Source organism: Natator depressus, chromosome 3 (assembly GCF_965152275.1).
Source record: "Natator depressus isolate rNatDep1 chromosome 3, rNatDep2.hap1, whole genome shotgun sequence".
NCBI lineage: Eukaryota > Metazoa > Chordata > Testudines > Cheloniidae > Natator > Natator depressus.
The window spans coordinates 155,639,656-155,654,806 of NC_134236.1; the positions used below are offsets into that span (position 1 = coordinate 155,639,656).

Genomic DNA, 15,151 nt, shown 5'->3' on the forward strand with positions numbered 1-15,151 from the left:
TGAGAATTTAGCCCTTCGGTGATTCCCAGGCCCTTCCTCTATTTGTGGGATAGATTCACAGCCGTTAGTTATGTAAACTCTCTGCTCTAAAAATAGATGCCTTCCATTCCTTTCTTTGTACTACATGTTACAGAATGTTTTCCACTGAGTTCCAGCTCTCAGCAGCCCCTATTGTTGGCTGGTGGTGACGTGGATTTAGCAGCTGTCCTTATGAGCCCAGTAAAGTCACCAGCCTCCTGGACTCTTCTGTTTTAATCCAAATGTCTATCCCCACAGAGCTTGCCTCTCTCCTTTTCGGCATTCCTGGTAGTACTCACTCAGCTGGCAGGGATTTCCAGTGACTCACGTTCCACTGAAGCAGCTTTAGTGCATCATCGTCTAATCCTTTTTCCCTCCCCTGCTTACTGCTACACTGCACCCAGCATTTGGCACTAACTGGTAGATCTCCCCATCCCGACCCCTGCTGCCAAAATCCGTTTAGAACTGTGGTCTCTGACTCCCAGTAAACAGAACTTTATACAGCAGCTACCCTGACAACCTACCAGGCAGCTGCTAATTCCCCTTTCTGTTGGGAATTTCATAACAAAAGCCAAGATGTATTGTACCCACCACATTTTTCCCTCGGGGACACACACACACACACACACACACACACACACAGAGTTTCCTGACTTCACTTTTCCCATTGTTAATTCCGAGTGGCTCATTTTCATTGTTTTGACACTCTTGATATACCCCATTTAACTGTATTTGTAAATGTTGCCTCCGCGTCCCTAAGCAATTTCGAGCTGTTAGAACATTGCACTCTATTCTTTTTTATGTGTCACTAGAAAATTAACTTCAAGGAGGACTGGAAACTGATCACTCTCTTCATTGGAGGCAATGACCTGTGTCATTACTGCTTGGACAGGGTATGTGTTTAGAAACTGGGCACATAGCTCTGGGTGCTTGGCGGATGAACAAGGTGAGCAGTCTGTTCATTTCCCCTTTGTCAGACAGTCAATGCCCTTGTACCTCTAAAAAGCAATGGGAACTTGTGTTCATTTAATATCTCCCTTATCTGAAATGAGTGTGCTGTTTTTACAGTGGGATATTGGAGCTCTAGACCAGGGCTTCATTAGTAGTAGTCATTATTTAAGAGCTAAAGATCTATCCAGCACTGTACAGTGCAGGAGAAGAAGAGACAGTCCCTGCCTTGAGGAGATTGCAATCTAAATAGACCAAACAATCCGAACGTGAAAGGCCACATGTGTATTCTTACTGGGACATTGAAGTGCCATTGTGTTCTGGAAAGCGACGCCATAAAAATGCCATCGGGGGATTCCATGTTTCTGGTCTGTCTTAGTTAGAGTTGCCAACCCTCCAGGATTGTCTTGGAGTCTCCAGGAATTAAAGATTAATCTTTAATTAAAGATTATGCCATGTGATGAAACCTCCAGGAGTACATCCAACCAAAATTGGCAACCCTACAATGGCACCAGAGCAGGGGTGGACGAACTTTTTGGCCAAAGGGCCACATTGAGGAACAGAAATTGTATGGCAGGCCATGAATGCTCACAAAATTGGGGTTGGGGGTGTGGGCTCTGGGGTGGGGCTGGGGATGAGGCGTTTGGGTGCTCTGGACTGGGACCGAGGGGTTCAGAGGGTGGGATGGGGATCAGGGCTGGGGCAGGGGTGCAGGAAAGGGTGCAGGTTCCAGCTGGGGGTGCGGGCTCTGGGGTGGGGCTAGGGATGAGAGGTTTGGGATATGGGGTACAGGAGGGTGCTCTGGGCTGGGATCAAGGGGTTTGGAGACCAGGAGGGGGATCAGGGCTGGGGCAGGGGGTTGGGGCATGGGGAGAGGCTCAGGGGGTGCATGCTCCGAGCAGCGCTTACCTCAAGCAGCTCCCGAAAGCAGGGGCATGTCCCTTCTCCAGCTCCTACATGGAGGCACAGCCAGGCAGCTCTGCAGCCTGCCCCATCCGCAGGAACCCCTCTGCAGCTCCCACTGGAGTGCGTAGGAGCTGGAGCAGGGCCATGCCACAGCTTCCAGGAGCTGTGTGGTGCGGCCCCCGATCCAGCACCCCAGCCGGAATGCCAGAGCGGGGCCTAGCCATGTGGGCCGGCTTAAAACGGTTTGTGGGCCGTAGTTTGCCCACCCCTGCACCAGAGCAAATATGATCATGTTACAAGTAGAAATGTCTTTTCCTAACTACCAGCCATACAAGCTTACCATGCTGATCTGAGAGTCAACCTGGGTTCTTTCCTTCTCACATATCATCCCCGGTAGTAAAGGTTCTGCAGGACAAACTATCGGCCTGAACCAACACTCACTGATATAAATTGAAGTCTTTCCATTGACTTTCAGTGAGGCCTCAATCTAGCACCATGTGTCCAATAACACCCTTACAACTCCACATGCAAAGCGGGGTTGCATAGGTATCACTCAGTGCCTAATTTGGCTTGCAGAAACATTTATTACTGGAGATTATGTACTGGAGGAAAGAACCCAGCTTGATTCTGAGATCCCAGTTTTAATTTCCAGGGCGGGCAGTTAGGAAAACAAATCTGTTTGTAAATGGAGCAAACTTGGTCTGCAGTCAGTGAAACACATTAAACATGATTTATTCATTCATTCTTCAGAGTAAAAATGTACCTTAAAAGAACGTTGACAAGAATAGTTATAAAACAAGATTGGATTTGGATTAAGGGGTCATCTTGTCACATGGAAATGCCACAATTATTAGACAAGCTGCACATGTGTCACAATAGGAACAGAACTCAGTAGCTATCGGCTCAAAAAATACAGGCCTCTGCTATTGGAGATAAAAAGGAGCATTTGGTCAATAGTATAGAATCTAGCCTCTTGCAGGTTTTGCTAGGGACTAGAGGTTATAGAATGGACCCACTGGGTTTTTTTTTTTCCCAGCTATAGTTTCTTGCACATTGGAAAAATGACTGATCTAATTTTCCTTTTATACAGGAGACCTATTCAGTAGAAAATTACGTAAAACATCTTCAGGACACTCTTGATATTCTATACCGGGAGGTAAGGTTTTAAGATACTCTAGCAGGCTGAATTCTTGGCAATCACACTCAGATATTTCTCACCTCTGACAGAGTATCTCTGATTATGTTTCATTCAAGGCCTTTCTCCAGATAGCTAGAGTAGCAAGGTTAACACTGACTAATAGTCCAATGACCTTGCTAGCTAATGGGCAGTAAAGTGGTGGGCTGCTGCTTTGGGGAAAACTACAGAATAGGGCTCCTTTTGGTACCAGGAGTAATTCCCACATGTGACTGGCATGAGCTGGGGAAAGAAAATAAAAAAAGAGAATGAGCAAAAATGTCATCAGATCGTGGACTACCTAGCTCAGTTGAATTTAGGAGATGTTTCCTGAGGAATCAGACTTCCCTGTATATGTCAGATAGTGCCTCCTGCACCTCTACAGAGAGAAAGCACAGGAGCAGAGGAAGAACTGACTGTTCTTGATTTTCACATTTCAGTGGGGGGAGGGAGGGAAAAGGCTACACAAACACTGCAGAAGCTGAACAGTAAAATTATGGGCCCTATACATGATGCAATCATGCAACCGCAGGACTTCTACAGAATCCTTCTCTTGCCTACTCTTCGCCTTGGCATTTTGCTCCAGAATCTAAACCATTCTTTTAGGGTTTGTTTGTTTTTAAATTGCATTTCTAGCCCTTGTGATTGTGAAAATAACCATGAGAGGACAAAAGAAGAGATCAGTGGTTAGGGCACTAGCCTAGGACTTGGGAGAGATGGGTTCAATTTCTTGCTCCATCCCAGACTTCCTGTGTGAACTCGGGCAAGTCACCTAGTCTCATGCCTCAGTTTCCCATCTGTAAAAAGGGGATAATAGCACGGCCCTGCCTCATAGTGGAGGGGGGAGTTGTGAGGATACTTTAAAGACTGTGAAGTGCTCAGCTACTATGGTCATGGGACCATCCAAGAACTGAAGAAGGATATATAATTGTTTGTTTGTGAGTATATATGTTCCCTGAAGAATATTTTGACTTAAAGGCAAGGCACTCATACACAAGCATATAATACATTCACAGACCTCTGCACACTGATCCCTACACACTCCACTACATATGAACCTATAACCCCATATTCTCACACACGTACCCACACATAATGTTGCAGTGTCTAATAGATAGCATCGGAACCGACTGTAACACAATGGCACCTGATCTCTGCTACAAAGAGCAAGAGGTGACCATATGGCCCATCTGTACCATTCCTAGGTTTTTTTAGTCCAAGAAAACACACTAAATTAGCTACTTAATATTTTGGCTAAGCCATGAGGGTGGAGTCAAGTTGCTGCAGCTAACCATGGGACACTATCCACATTCTCCATCATCAACATGAGGAAGAAACTTTCCCTTCTGACTCTGCCCTAGGCTTAATGCTTCAGAGTCAGAGAGTCTGGACTGGAATGCCTATTGCTAGTAATGATGCAGAATGCTGTGTGGGCAAGTCACACAGACAAATTCTGAATACCACAGTTAAAGGGTTAATAACATCAGTGAACCATATGTAGGGCCAGATTGTGTTCCTTTTACATGGGTGTAATTTCTTGGACTTCAGCAGAGTGACTCCTAATTTACAGTGATGTAACAGAGAGCAGAATCTGGCTTGTTGCTTTGTCCCTCAACACCAGCACTGGCCAGGCAGGTGAAGAGAGATGGTTTTAATCCTACTAGCCTAGGGCACAGAGGTGTGTGGGACCTTGGTTGAAATGCAGGTCAGTGCACCAAGCATTTCTTCTCTGGGCTGACTCCAACTTAACTTACAAATTATGTTTAAATGGTTTTCTCCATCAAGCCCCCAAGAGAGATTTATTCACATCAAAAATCTGGCACAACTGGTGGTATCCACTCAATGATAGCCCAGGATTAGCACAGGAGGTGGTGTTGCTGGTCAGGTTGGAGATCCCTGGCAAAACCATGTCGTGGCACAGGGCAGGAGTGCTGCAAGTCAAGACTGAGCTGCAAGACTGAGCCTTACATAGATTCTCTTTGTATTCAGGTTTGTATCTGAGACCAATATTTTTTTTCCTGAGGATTTTTGCTCCCTCGCCTGTCCTCTCTCTCATCCCACAGCCTTGCCTTCTCCAGATCACACATTCACATACTTTTGCAGTGAAACCCAAGTATACAGCACAGCCCTACGTCTCATTCTGATTGCTAAACAAAGTGTGCAAGCCTCTATTTACTGTAGAGCAACAGAAATGCTCCAGTGAGTTAGGCTGCAGTGGCAGCCAGTGAGTTTGTTGATTCATATCCACTGTACATCTTCCTCACTCCTCTACACTGCCCTTGTATGCTACTAATCTCTCTCAGTGCAGCCTGTACTCACTCTTTCCTACAAGTAGCCTCCCTGCCTTGTTATGTAACTGTATTGTGCTCTGTGCATTAACACGCCTGATTTTTTTGAACTCGGCAGCTCCCTCGAGCCTTTGTCAACCTGGTGGAGATAATGGAGATCGCTGGACTGCGTCAGATAGAAAAGGAAACTTCGGGGTGTGTCGTTCCAGGGACGTAAGTGCGCAAATCAAATATCTATTTCTACTGGATGCTATTTTTAGGCATAATCAATATCACTGGTATTAGTAAGGCAACCATACAGGGCTTAAAAGCCTCTACCTTGTTGGATTTTATTGAACCTGGGAATGATGGTACTACAGATACTATACATCATAATGATGATATTGAGTCCAATTCTTCCCTCCCCCATTGACTTCAACAAAAGTAGCACACACTTAAATGAGGGCAGCATCGCAGTTACCAAATTCCTGTTTATTCAACTATAAAGTTAGCTTTGGGCTGAAGCCACAGAGGATGAAACTGGATCTGAACATCATCAACATCCAGGAACATTTGGAACTGGAGTTCTGGCTCTGATCCATCTCTATATAACATTTTATTTTGGCAGAAACTAGATCCTCAATCCAGCAAAGCACAAACACTTTATCTTGTTGACTCAAGATCACTGAACTAGTCAGCATGGGAACACTAAAGGCTAAAGTAAGTCTAGGCCTACAGAAACCTACCTAACTGTTAAAAAGCTTCTGCACTCTAGTGAACATCAGCCAAACATCACCACCTCTCTCCCTGGTACTCAATGAAGCTGGGCAACATGCCACAAACACAGTATAATTTTCATATTGCTAAACTTCAAAGCCCTTTTGCACCTGCCCCAATTCCAGATCAGGGTCCTACAACAGTCAATGGGATCCCCAATGCCTGAATCCACACTCAGCTTCATTCCTTACCCTGCTGGTAGGACCAACAATTGTAGTGCAAAACCCTGCACTCAGTTCTTTGCAGGCAAGTAAATAAGGAACTGGCTTTCAAATCAAAAAGAGTTTATCAAAAAGATTGAGAGGTGACTTGATATATGTGTATCAAATATAGAAGTATAAGTAACTTCACGGGGAGAAAATACGTGGTACTGAGATGCTCTTTAATCATATGGAGAAAGGCATAACAAGGACCAATGGCTGGAAGCTGAAGCCAGACAGATTCAGATTAGGAATTCGGCACAAATTAACAGTGAGGGTGATTAACTTCAGGGGAAAAATCCCCAAGGTAAGTGGTATAGTCTTCATTACTTGACGTCATCAAATCAAGACTGGGTGCTTTTCTGGAAGGTGTGTTTTAGTCAAACACAAGTTACTGGGTTCAATACAGGGATAACTTGGTGAAATTTACTGGCCTGTGATATACTGGAGGTCAGATTAGATGATCTAATGGTCCCTTCTCACCTTAAACTCTATGAATCTATGAAATGCTGCTTTAACACGTATTTGTAGATTTTTAAAGTCTAACACATGTTGTCTGCTACTGCTATGTCATGTTAAACAGTTTGGATCTGATTTTCAAAAGAGTTGAGCACCTGCAACTCCTGTTGACTGCAAGTGGAAGTTGTGGCTGTCCAAAGCTCTTCTATCTACCTTGAAACTAGTCTAGTGATTTAATTTCTGCATTTAATAACTTAAGCCATCTTGAGCTTCTTGGAACTACACCATGTTATTAATGAATACACAGACTGTCTAGGGTTGGTGTTGATTTTTTTTTTTTTTTTTCTTTCAAGGACTGTTTGCCCATGTTTCTTAACCCCCCAGGAAAGCTCTCCTGAACTACAAGAAATGAAAATAATTAACAAAGATTTTCAGGTATAACCTGGATTCTATTTCCTTAATTGTTCATCTCTGCCGTGCCCCGCCACATCTCCCCTTTTTGTCATGTGTCTCATCTTCCACATAGAACTGTAGCATATTTTCAGATGTGGTTGGTGATGGCGAAAGACCCCATTTTGATGTATGTGTAGACTGAAGACCCAGCTACTGTCTGGGCAGTGGTGATGCAAGTCTCCTCATGCTTCCCTACCATTGTATTTCAATGGGGGAAAGAACTGGCCTATTTAGACTTTGGCTCTTTTGCTGCCAAACTGCCAAACAAGGGCTAATTATTGCCAATGTAGTGGTGTTTATTCTGGGTTATGTTCATTTGTCCAGTATTAACTTAACTAAGATCTAGTCAGATTTCACACAGGCCACCCAATAGCTATTAGATGAGAAGAATTGTCAGTCATTATTATGAAAATAGGAATTACCATATCAGATCAGACCCAGGCTCCAACTAGTTCAGTATCATGTCTCCAAGAGTGAACAGTATCAGATGCTTCTGAGGAAGATGAATGAATCCCTGTACCGGACGATTATTAAATAATCCACCCATAAGGGAAAATTCTCCCTAACCTCAGGAGAGGGGGAAGGTACAGTTGATCTGTGACTGGAAGCATCAGGATTTATAACCATAAACTATTGTCCTATCTAACATAATAATGGATATTCTCACTTTCCATATAAGCATCTATGGCCAAAATTTTCATAAGTGACTACTAATTTTGGGTGCCCCAATTTTTGGGTGCCAAAATTGACACCGTTATGGGACCTGATTTAAAAAAAATAACAACTGAGCATCGACCCTTTGAGAACCAGGTCTCTTTAAGATGTGTCAGTTGAGGCACTCAGACTTACTAGTCACTTTTGAAAATGTTGGCCCTAACCCTTTTTTAGAAACCTAGAATATCAGGGTTGGAAGGGACCTTAGGAGGTCACCTAGTCCAACCCCCTACTCCAAGCAGGACCAATCCCCAACTTTTGCAGACCGACCCCCCGGCCCCAGCCCTTTCCGCCCTCCCCTCGCAGAGCATGGGGTGGGAGTCCGGGTGGAGGTGGGAGAGGCAAGACGGGCCCCGGCCTTTCGGCCCCAATGCAGATGACTGATGTCATATAGTGCTAAGTTGCACAAGTTAATTTATGCATTGTGTTTATTAATAGATATAAAATTTCTTTTTATCCACTTCAGAATCATTTATCTTTGCACATTTAATCTATTCACATTCTCCTTCTATGAACATCTCTCCACATGTTCCATAGTTTTCTTTGCTATCTAGGCTGGATTTATACTAATGATCTAGAGAGGTGAAAGGCTCATATTTTATAACCCTTGTTTGATGGGGGAGATAAATCTTGTAAATGACCTTTTTATTTTGCATCTTGCAAACCCACACAGATCAAAAGCATGCTGATGGCTAACAGCGGTCGCTATGCACAGCGTGAGGATTTCACTGTTGTGGTGCAGCCGTTTTTCCGAAATACCATCATCCCCCTAGACAGCGTGAGTCCTGTTTTATTACCTACCGTTTTTGAGGCCAACGTGAAGATTTATTTTGGACTGTAATATCTGTGGGGCAGGGACCATGTCTTCTTTTATGTTTGCACAGACTCTAGCATATTATGGGCACTGCAGAAAAATAATAATGAAAAGATGAAAGTAGGAAAGAGTGTATTGCTTGTGAATCTGCTGGAGACATCAAGTGACTTCAGGAAATATGTGAGCTGGGAATGCATTGATTGACGCCTCTCTAAAAAGCCATCGACCAGCTCTCTTTCCATTCTTTAACCTTGTATCTTGCATGCAGTGGTAGTTAGGAATGCAAAAACTCAGCGTGAAACTCGGCACAAACCAACCAGTTTTGCATAATATCTACCCTTTTGCCTTATCCCCAAAGAACTCCAGCACATTTTAAGAAGTGATCTTAGGTTCTACTGAAAGGTGCAATATTGACATCTGGAGACCAAAGAATAGCTACCACGTTGGCAGTAGTAGGGCAAGCTTGCCCCACAAAACCTTTGTGCTTCCACTGTATCGATCCACAGTCTTGGATGTTCACTTGAAAAGCAGCCCAAATTTGCCTGAAAGGTTTAAGAAACTGAAGCCGAGCTTCAAGAATTCAACAAACAATAATAAATAATCGCAATCTTTTGAACTTGAATGAGATTCAGCATTTGGGTCGATACTGCAGTGATTGGTGCCCCTATGATATCCTCGATAGGTCATTCAACCACAAGTTCTTGGGTTTTATGCAGAAATTACTGGATGAAATTTCATGGGCTGTGTTATGCAGGAGATCAAACTAGATCTTTGGTTCCTGAGATGCAATCCATGAGCTGCGATGAGATGCTACTTAGGTTGGTTTAAAGCATCAGAATAAGAATGCATTATCTCCACGCTGATTAGAATGACTAAATTGGTTTGCCAAGTATTTTTGGCTTTTAAGTGTGATATGCTGGGTCTCAAAGTCTGAGGAACCACTTGGGTCAGTTATCATGATGAGCCCTTCTGGCTTTAAAAATCTATGGATGTTACGCAAACAAGCACTGCCTCTTGATTGGTTGAAATTGTAGGTTCTGCTTTATATGGACTAATCATGTGGACTGTGGCCCCCTGGAGGTGGAATCAAGATGTGTGTTTGCCCCCAACTGCAGGAAGAAAGGAGCCCAATGAGGCTGAAATAGCAGTCTCATTTACCAGGTGGAAAGGATCCTTTGACGCTGGGGTGAATTATTACATTTTTTTGAATTGCAGAATGAGAAGCCAGACCTGAGTTTCTTTTCCATGGATTGCTTTCATTTAACTGAGAGAGGCCATGCTGAGATGGCCATAGCGCTCTGGAATAATATGGTAAGAGGTCGTAGAACAGATCCATATATATATATTTTACAGAGGAGCCCAGAAGGTGCATGTGAGAAAATGCTCAGATACTACAAGGATAAATGAGGTATAATTGGATAGATCAATAAGTGTTTAACTTCGTTAATGACCAGGACTCTCTTCTGCCTTTCTTGGCCTGCAATCCTTGGCAACTGCCTGAGATAAAGCAACCTCATCCTAGCAGATGATCCTTCTTCTGTCTTCCAGAGGAAAATGAGAAATCCTTAGAGTCCTGTCAATATGCCCTGCAGGAAAATGTCTTCCCAACTGGGCAACCAAAGGTCATTAAAGCAACATTGGTAAACATTTGGTTCTGTATATCTGCTAAGATTCTGTTTCTCTTTAATGGGTATTCCCTTCTTTCAGAGAATGGGATTTCCTAATGAATCTGTACAAAACCTCTTTAGCTCCCCAGCAGCCGGAGTCCTGCTTTCTGTAATAATAAGAACGTGTTCCACCTCACATTGCAGAGCTTATGCCCCAGCATCCTATATACTGCTGCTATCCTGCTAGTCACGACAGCTACTACTTTGGAAGTTTGGATTTCACTTCCCTGCACTGCAGGGGCATTCACTCCTAGGGGACGCGCAGGAGATATATATTCTTCTACCCTCCATCAGACTAGTTTTGCTGGGGGAATGGCAGGTTTAGAATTCTGCGGGAGTCCCGTCAGCAGACGCTGCAGAAAGAATGTGCTGAACGAGACAGCGCATTCCCTGTTGCCCAGAAGGTTTGGGGCAGGGTTGTTCCCCAGGGACCCTGGGCTGTGAAGAAAGCTGCGGACATTTTGTTCCACCACCACATCCCCCCGAGAAGACTTTATGCCTGCAGGGGTCCTGCACCCTTGTTTATGCCTGCAGAAGCTGGGATAAATCAGGGATGAATCTAGGCCATTCTAAAATGAAGTTAGACTTGGGTTACATAATAAGTAACTGTGCAGGATCCTCTAGCATTGAAAGTAATAAATTGATTCTGGATGTTTGCTGCAATGTGGAAAACCCCTCTTTAGGGGCATTCATAAGTTCCCACTGCCCCTTATTCATTACCCAGACATGATTGCCCTTTACTCCACACTACCAGGGTTTCTCATTCTGTCAAGGCTGCTACTCATCTCCTACACAAATTAGAACAAACCCTTCCACGGGGGACAATGAGCTCTTATTCTTTTTAAAAAAAACTGATCTGGGGGCTAGATCCTCAGCTACTGTGAATCAGTTCCCCTGATATCAACAGAGCTTTGTTGATTTATGCCAGCTGAGGATCTAGCCCTTTGTTGTTTAATATTAGTGGTATTCTTGTAACCCCTCGTCCCTGCACTCCAGTGCGTGTCTGTGTACGGAGTGGCTGTGTGTGATTCTTGTAAGAGAGTATTGTTTTTCTGTTCTGCTTTGCTCAGCAGCCCTGTCTTGTTCCCTGAAAGAGCTCAGCACGCTGCTGGCCAAATAAGAGGAGTTCTCCTCAATACACATAAATGGCCAGATTGTCTCTAGCCCCACGTGTGAGTATGCAGGGATGGGGCAGGCACAAGAAGCCCTCTCCATCCCTTGTGTTCTGTCTCTCCTGCTCTGTGCAAGGGCTAAACTCGGTCCCAGTCCCTGTGGTTGCAGGGGAAATGTATAGGGGACTGCTCCTCCTTCACAGGGAGATGTAGGAGCCATAGTCCGAGGACTATTTCCCAGTGCCCATCCCCAGACTATAAGACGTTATACAGCTTTGGGATTTGTGAAAGTAGAATGAATTATATTGAAATTATAATTTATTAAAGAAATGCTACTTGAAGGGTTTGTTGAAATATAGTTGTCAGGAAGAGAAACATTAAGGCGTGTGAGACAGTGGGTCCTCAAACTAATTAACTTAGAGCTCCTACTGAGCTAGGAGATTGGTAAACGTTAGTATGCAAATAAGATATGTATGTATATTTGTCAGTTTTTGCTTCCTTTTGTCTCTTATGTTAAATTGGCTTGGGCTTAGCTGTATAAATAAGTTATCTTTAGCCTCAGAGAGGGGCTCACATCTGGGTGCATTGGCAAAGCGCTTTGCTAATAAACAGAGTGGTCTGACAAATCATGTGAGTCCTGAATCTGACTTTGACAGATATTTGTAACCATTTTGGAGGGGGTTGTATATTTTTCTTTTTATTCTCTCTCCTGATTAAATAAAGTACCTCAATTCTGTTATGGAGAGGTCAGTCCTAGAGCTGACAGATTAGTTCAATTCAACCTTGGCTTGTACACTGCCAACGAAAGGAAACTAGTTAGTGAAAATAGCTTTGGTGACGCTGGTAGTCTTCAATGGATACACAGGTTTCAGAGTAACAGCCGTGTTAGTCTGTATTCGTAAAAAGAAAAAAGAAAAGGAGTACTTGTGGCACCTTAGAGACTAACCAGTTTATTTGAGCATGAGCTTTCGTGAGCTACAGCTCACTTCATCGGATGCATAGCATATCGTGGAAACTGCAGAAGACATTATATACACACAGAGACCATGAAACAAAACTTCCTCCCACCCCACTGTCCTGCTGCTAACAGCTTATCTAAAGTGATCATCAAGGAAGGCCATTTCCAGCACAAATCCAGGTATTCTCACCCTTCCCCCCCCCCGCCCCCACAGACACACATACAAACTCACTCTCCTGCTGGTAATAGCCCATCCCTCTTTGAAACCTCTCTTTATAATGCGCATGATAATCAAGGTGGGTCATTTCCAGCACTAATCCAGGTTTTCTCACCCCCCCCCCACACACACACCCCCCTCCAAAAACCACACACACAAACTCACTCTCCTGCTGGCAATAGCTCATCTTACAATGTGCACAGCAATAATCCAAGTTTAACCAGAACGTCTTGGGGGGGGGGGTTTGTAGGAAAAAAACAAGGGGAGATAGGCTACCTTGCATAATGACTTAGCCACTCCCAGTCTCTATTCAAGCCCAAATTAATAGTATCCAATTTGCAAATGAATTCCAATTCAGCAGTTTCTCGACTAGACAAGCCATTTACAACGCACACTTTACTTCTCTACAAAAGAAAAAGGACACTAAACTTTCTAAACTACTACAGGCTACAAGGGGCCACAGCAATGGTCCCCTCAACCCACCCAGCAATATTGTTAACCTATCCAACTATACTCTCAGCCCAGCAGAAGCAGCTGTCCTATCTCGGGGTCTCTCCTTCTGCCCCTCCACCCCCTCGAACATGATACAGTTCTGTGGTGACCTAGAATCCTATTTTCGACGTCTCCGACTCAAGGAATATTTCCAAAATACCTCTGAACAACATAATGATCCACAGAGGCCTGCCTACCAACATTACAAAAAGAAGGATTCTAGGTGGACTCCTCCTGAAGGTCGAAACAGCAGACTGGACTTCTACATAGAGTGCTTCCGCCGACGTGCACGGGCTGAAATTGTGGAAAAGCAGCATCACTTGCCCCATAACCTCAGCCGTGCAGAACACAATGCCATCCACAGCCTCAGAAATAACTCTGACATCATAATCAAAAAGGCTGACAAAGAAGGTGCTGTTGTCATCATGAATAGGTCGGAATATGAACAAGAGGCTGCTCGGCAGCTCTCCAACACCACTTTCTACAAGCCATTACCCTCTGATCCCACTGAGAGTTACCAAAAGCATCTACAGCATTTGCTCAAGAAACTTCCTGAAAAAGCACAAGATCAAATCCGCACAGACACACCCCTGGAACCCCGACCTGGGATATTCTATCTACTACCCAAGATCCATAAACCTGGAAATCCTGGACGCCCCATCATCTCAGGCATTGGCACCCTGACAGCAGGATTGTCCGGCTATGTAGACTCACTCCTCAGGCCCTACGCTACCAGCACTCCCAGCTACCTTCGAGACACCACTGACTTCCTGAGGAAACTACAATCCATTGGTGATCTTCCTGATAACACCATCCTGGCCACTATGGATGTAGAAGCCCTCTACACCAACATTCCACACAAAGATGGACTACAAGCCATCAAGAACACTATCCCCGATAATGTCACGGCTAACCTGGTGGCTGAACTTTGTGACTTTGTCCTTACCCATAACTATTTTACATTTGGGGACAATGTATACCTTCAGATCAGCGGCACTGCTATGGGTACCCGCATGGCCCCACAGTATGCCAACATTTTTATGGCTGATTTAGAACAACGCTTCCTCAGCTCTCGTCCCCTAACGCCCCTACTTTACTTGCGCTATATTGATGACATCTTCATCATCTGGACCCATGGAAAAGAAGCCCTTGAGGAATTCCACCATGATTTCAACAATTTCCATCCCACCATCAACCTCAGCCTGGTCCAGTCCACACATGAGATCCACTTCCTGGACACTACAGTGCTAATAAACGATGGTCACATCAACACCACCCTATACCGGAAACCTACTGACCGCTATTCCTACCTACATGCCTCCAGCTTTCACCCTGACCACACCACACGATCCATCGTCTACAGCCAAGCTCTGCGATACAACCGCATTTGCTCCAACCCCTCAGACAGAGACAAACCCCTACAAGATCTCTATCAAGCATTCTTACAACTACAATACCCACCTGCGGAAGTGAAGAAACAGATTGATAGAGCCAGAAGAGTTCCCAGAAGTCACCTACTACAGGACAGGCCTAACAAAGAAAATAACAGAACGCCACTAGCCGTCACCTTCAGCCCCCAACTAAAACCCCTCCAACGCATTATTAAGGATCTACAACCTATCCTGAAGGATGACCCAACACTCTCACAAATCTTGGGAGAAAGGCCAGTCCTTGCCTACAGACAGCCCCCCAACCTGAAGCGAATACTCACCAACAACCACATACCACACAACAGAACCACTAACCCAGGAACCTATCCTTGCAACAAAGCCCGTTGCCAACTGTGCCCACATATCTATTCAGGGAACACCATCACAGGGCCTAACAACATCAGCCACACTATCAGAGGCTCGTTCACCTGCACATCCACCAATGTGATATATGCCATCATGTGCCAGCAATGCCCCTCTGCCATGTACATTGGTCAAACTGGACAGTCTCTACGTAAAAGAATAAATGGACACAAATCAGATGT

The 15,151-nt window shown here is 44.5% G+C and overlaps 1 protein-coding gene across 1 annotated transcript in view; it reads left to right on the forward strand.

Moving 5' to 3' along the window:
* PLB1 (phospholipase B1) overlaps window positions 1-15,151 on the forward strand; it is a 117,296-nt gene that overhangs the window by 96,924 nt on the left and 5,221 nt on the right. The window contains exons 52-57 of the mRNA XM_074947088.1: window positions 831-911; window positions 2,963-3,028; window positions 5,453-5,547; window positions 7,103-7,184; window positions 8,590-8,694; window positions 9,946-10,041. Of these exons, the coding sequence (XP_074803189.1) occupies window positions 831-911; window positions 2,963-3,028; window positions 5,453-5,547; window positions 7,103-7,184; window positions 8,590-8,694; window positions 9,946-10,041 (525 nt within the window). The remainder of the gene's footprint in view (window positions 1-830; window positions 912-2,962; window positions 3,029-5,452; window positions 5,548-7,102; window positions 7,185-8,589; window positions 8,695-9,945; window positions 10,042-15,151) is intronic.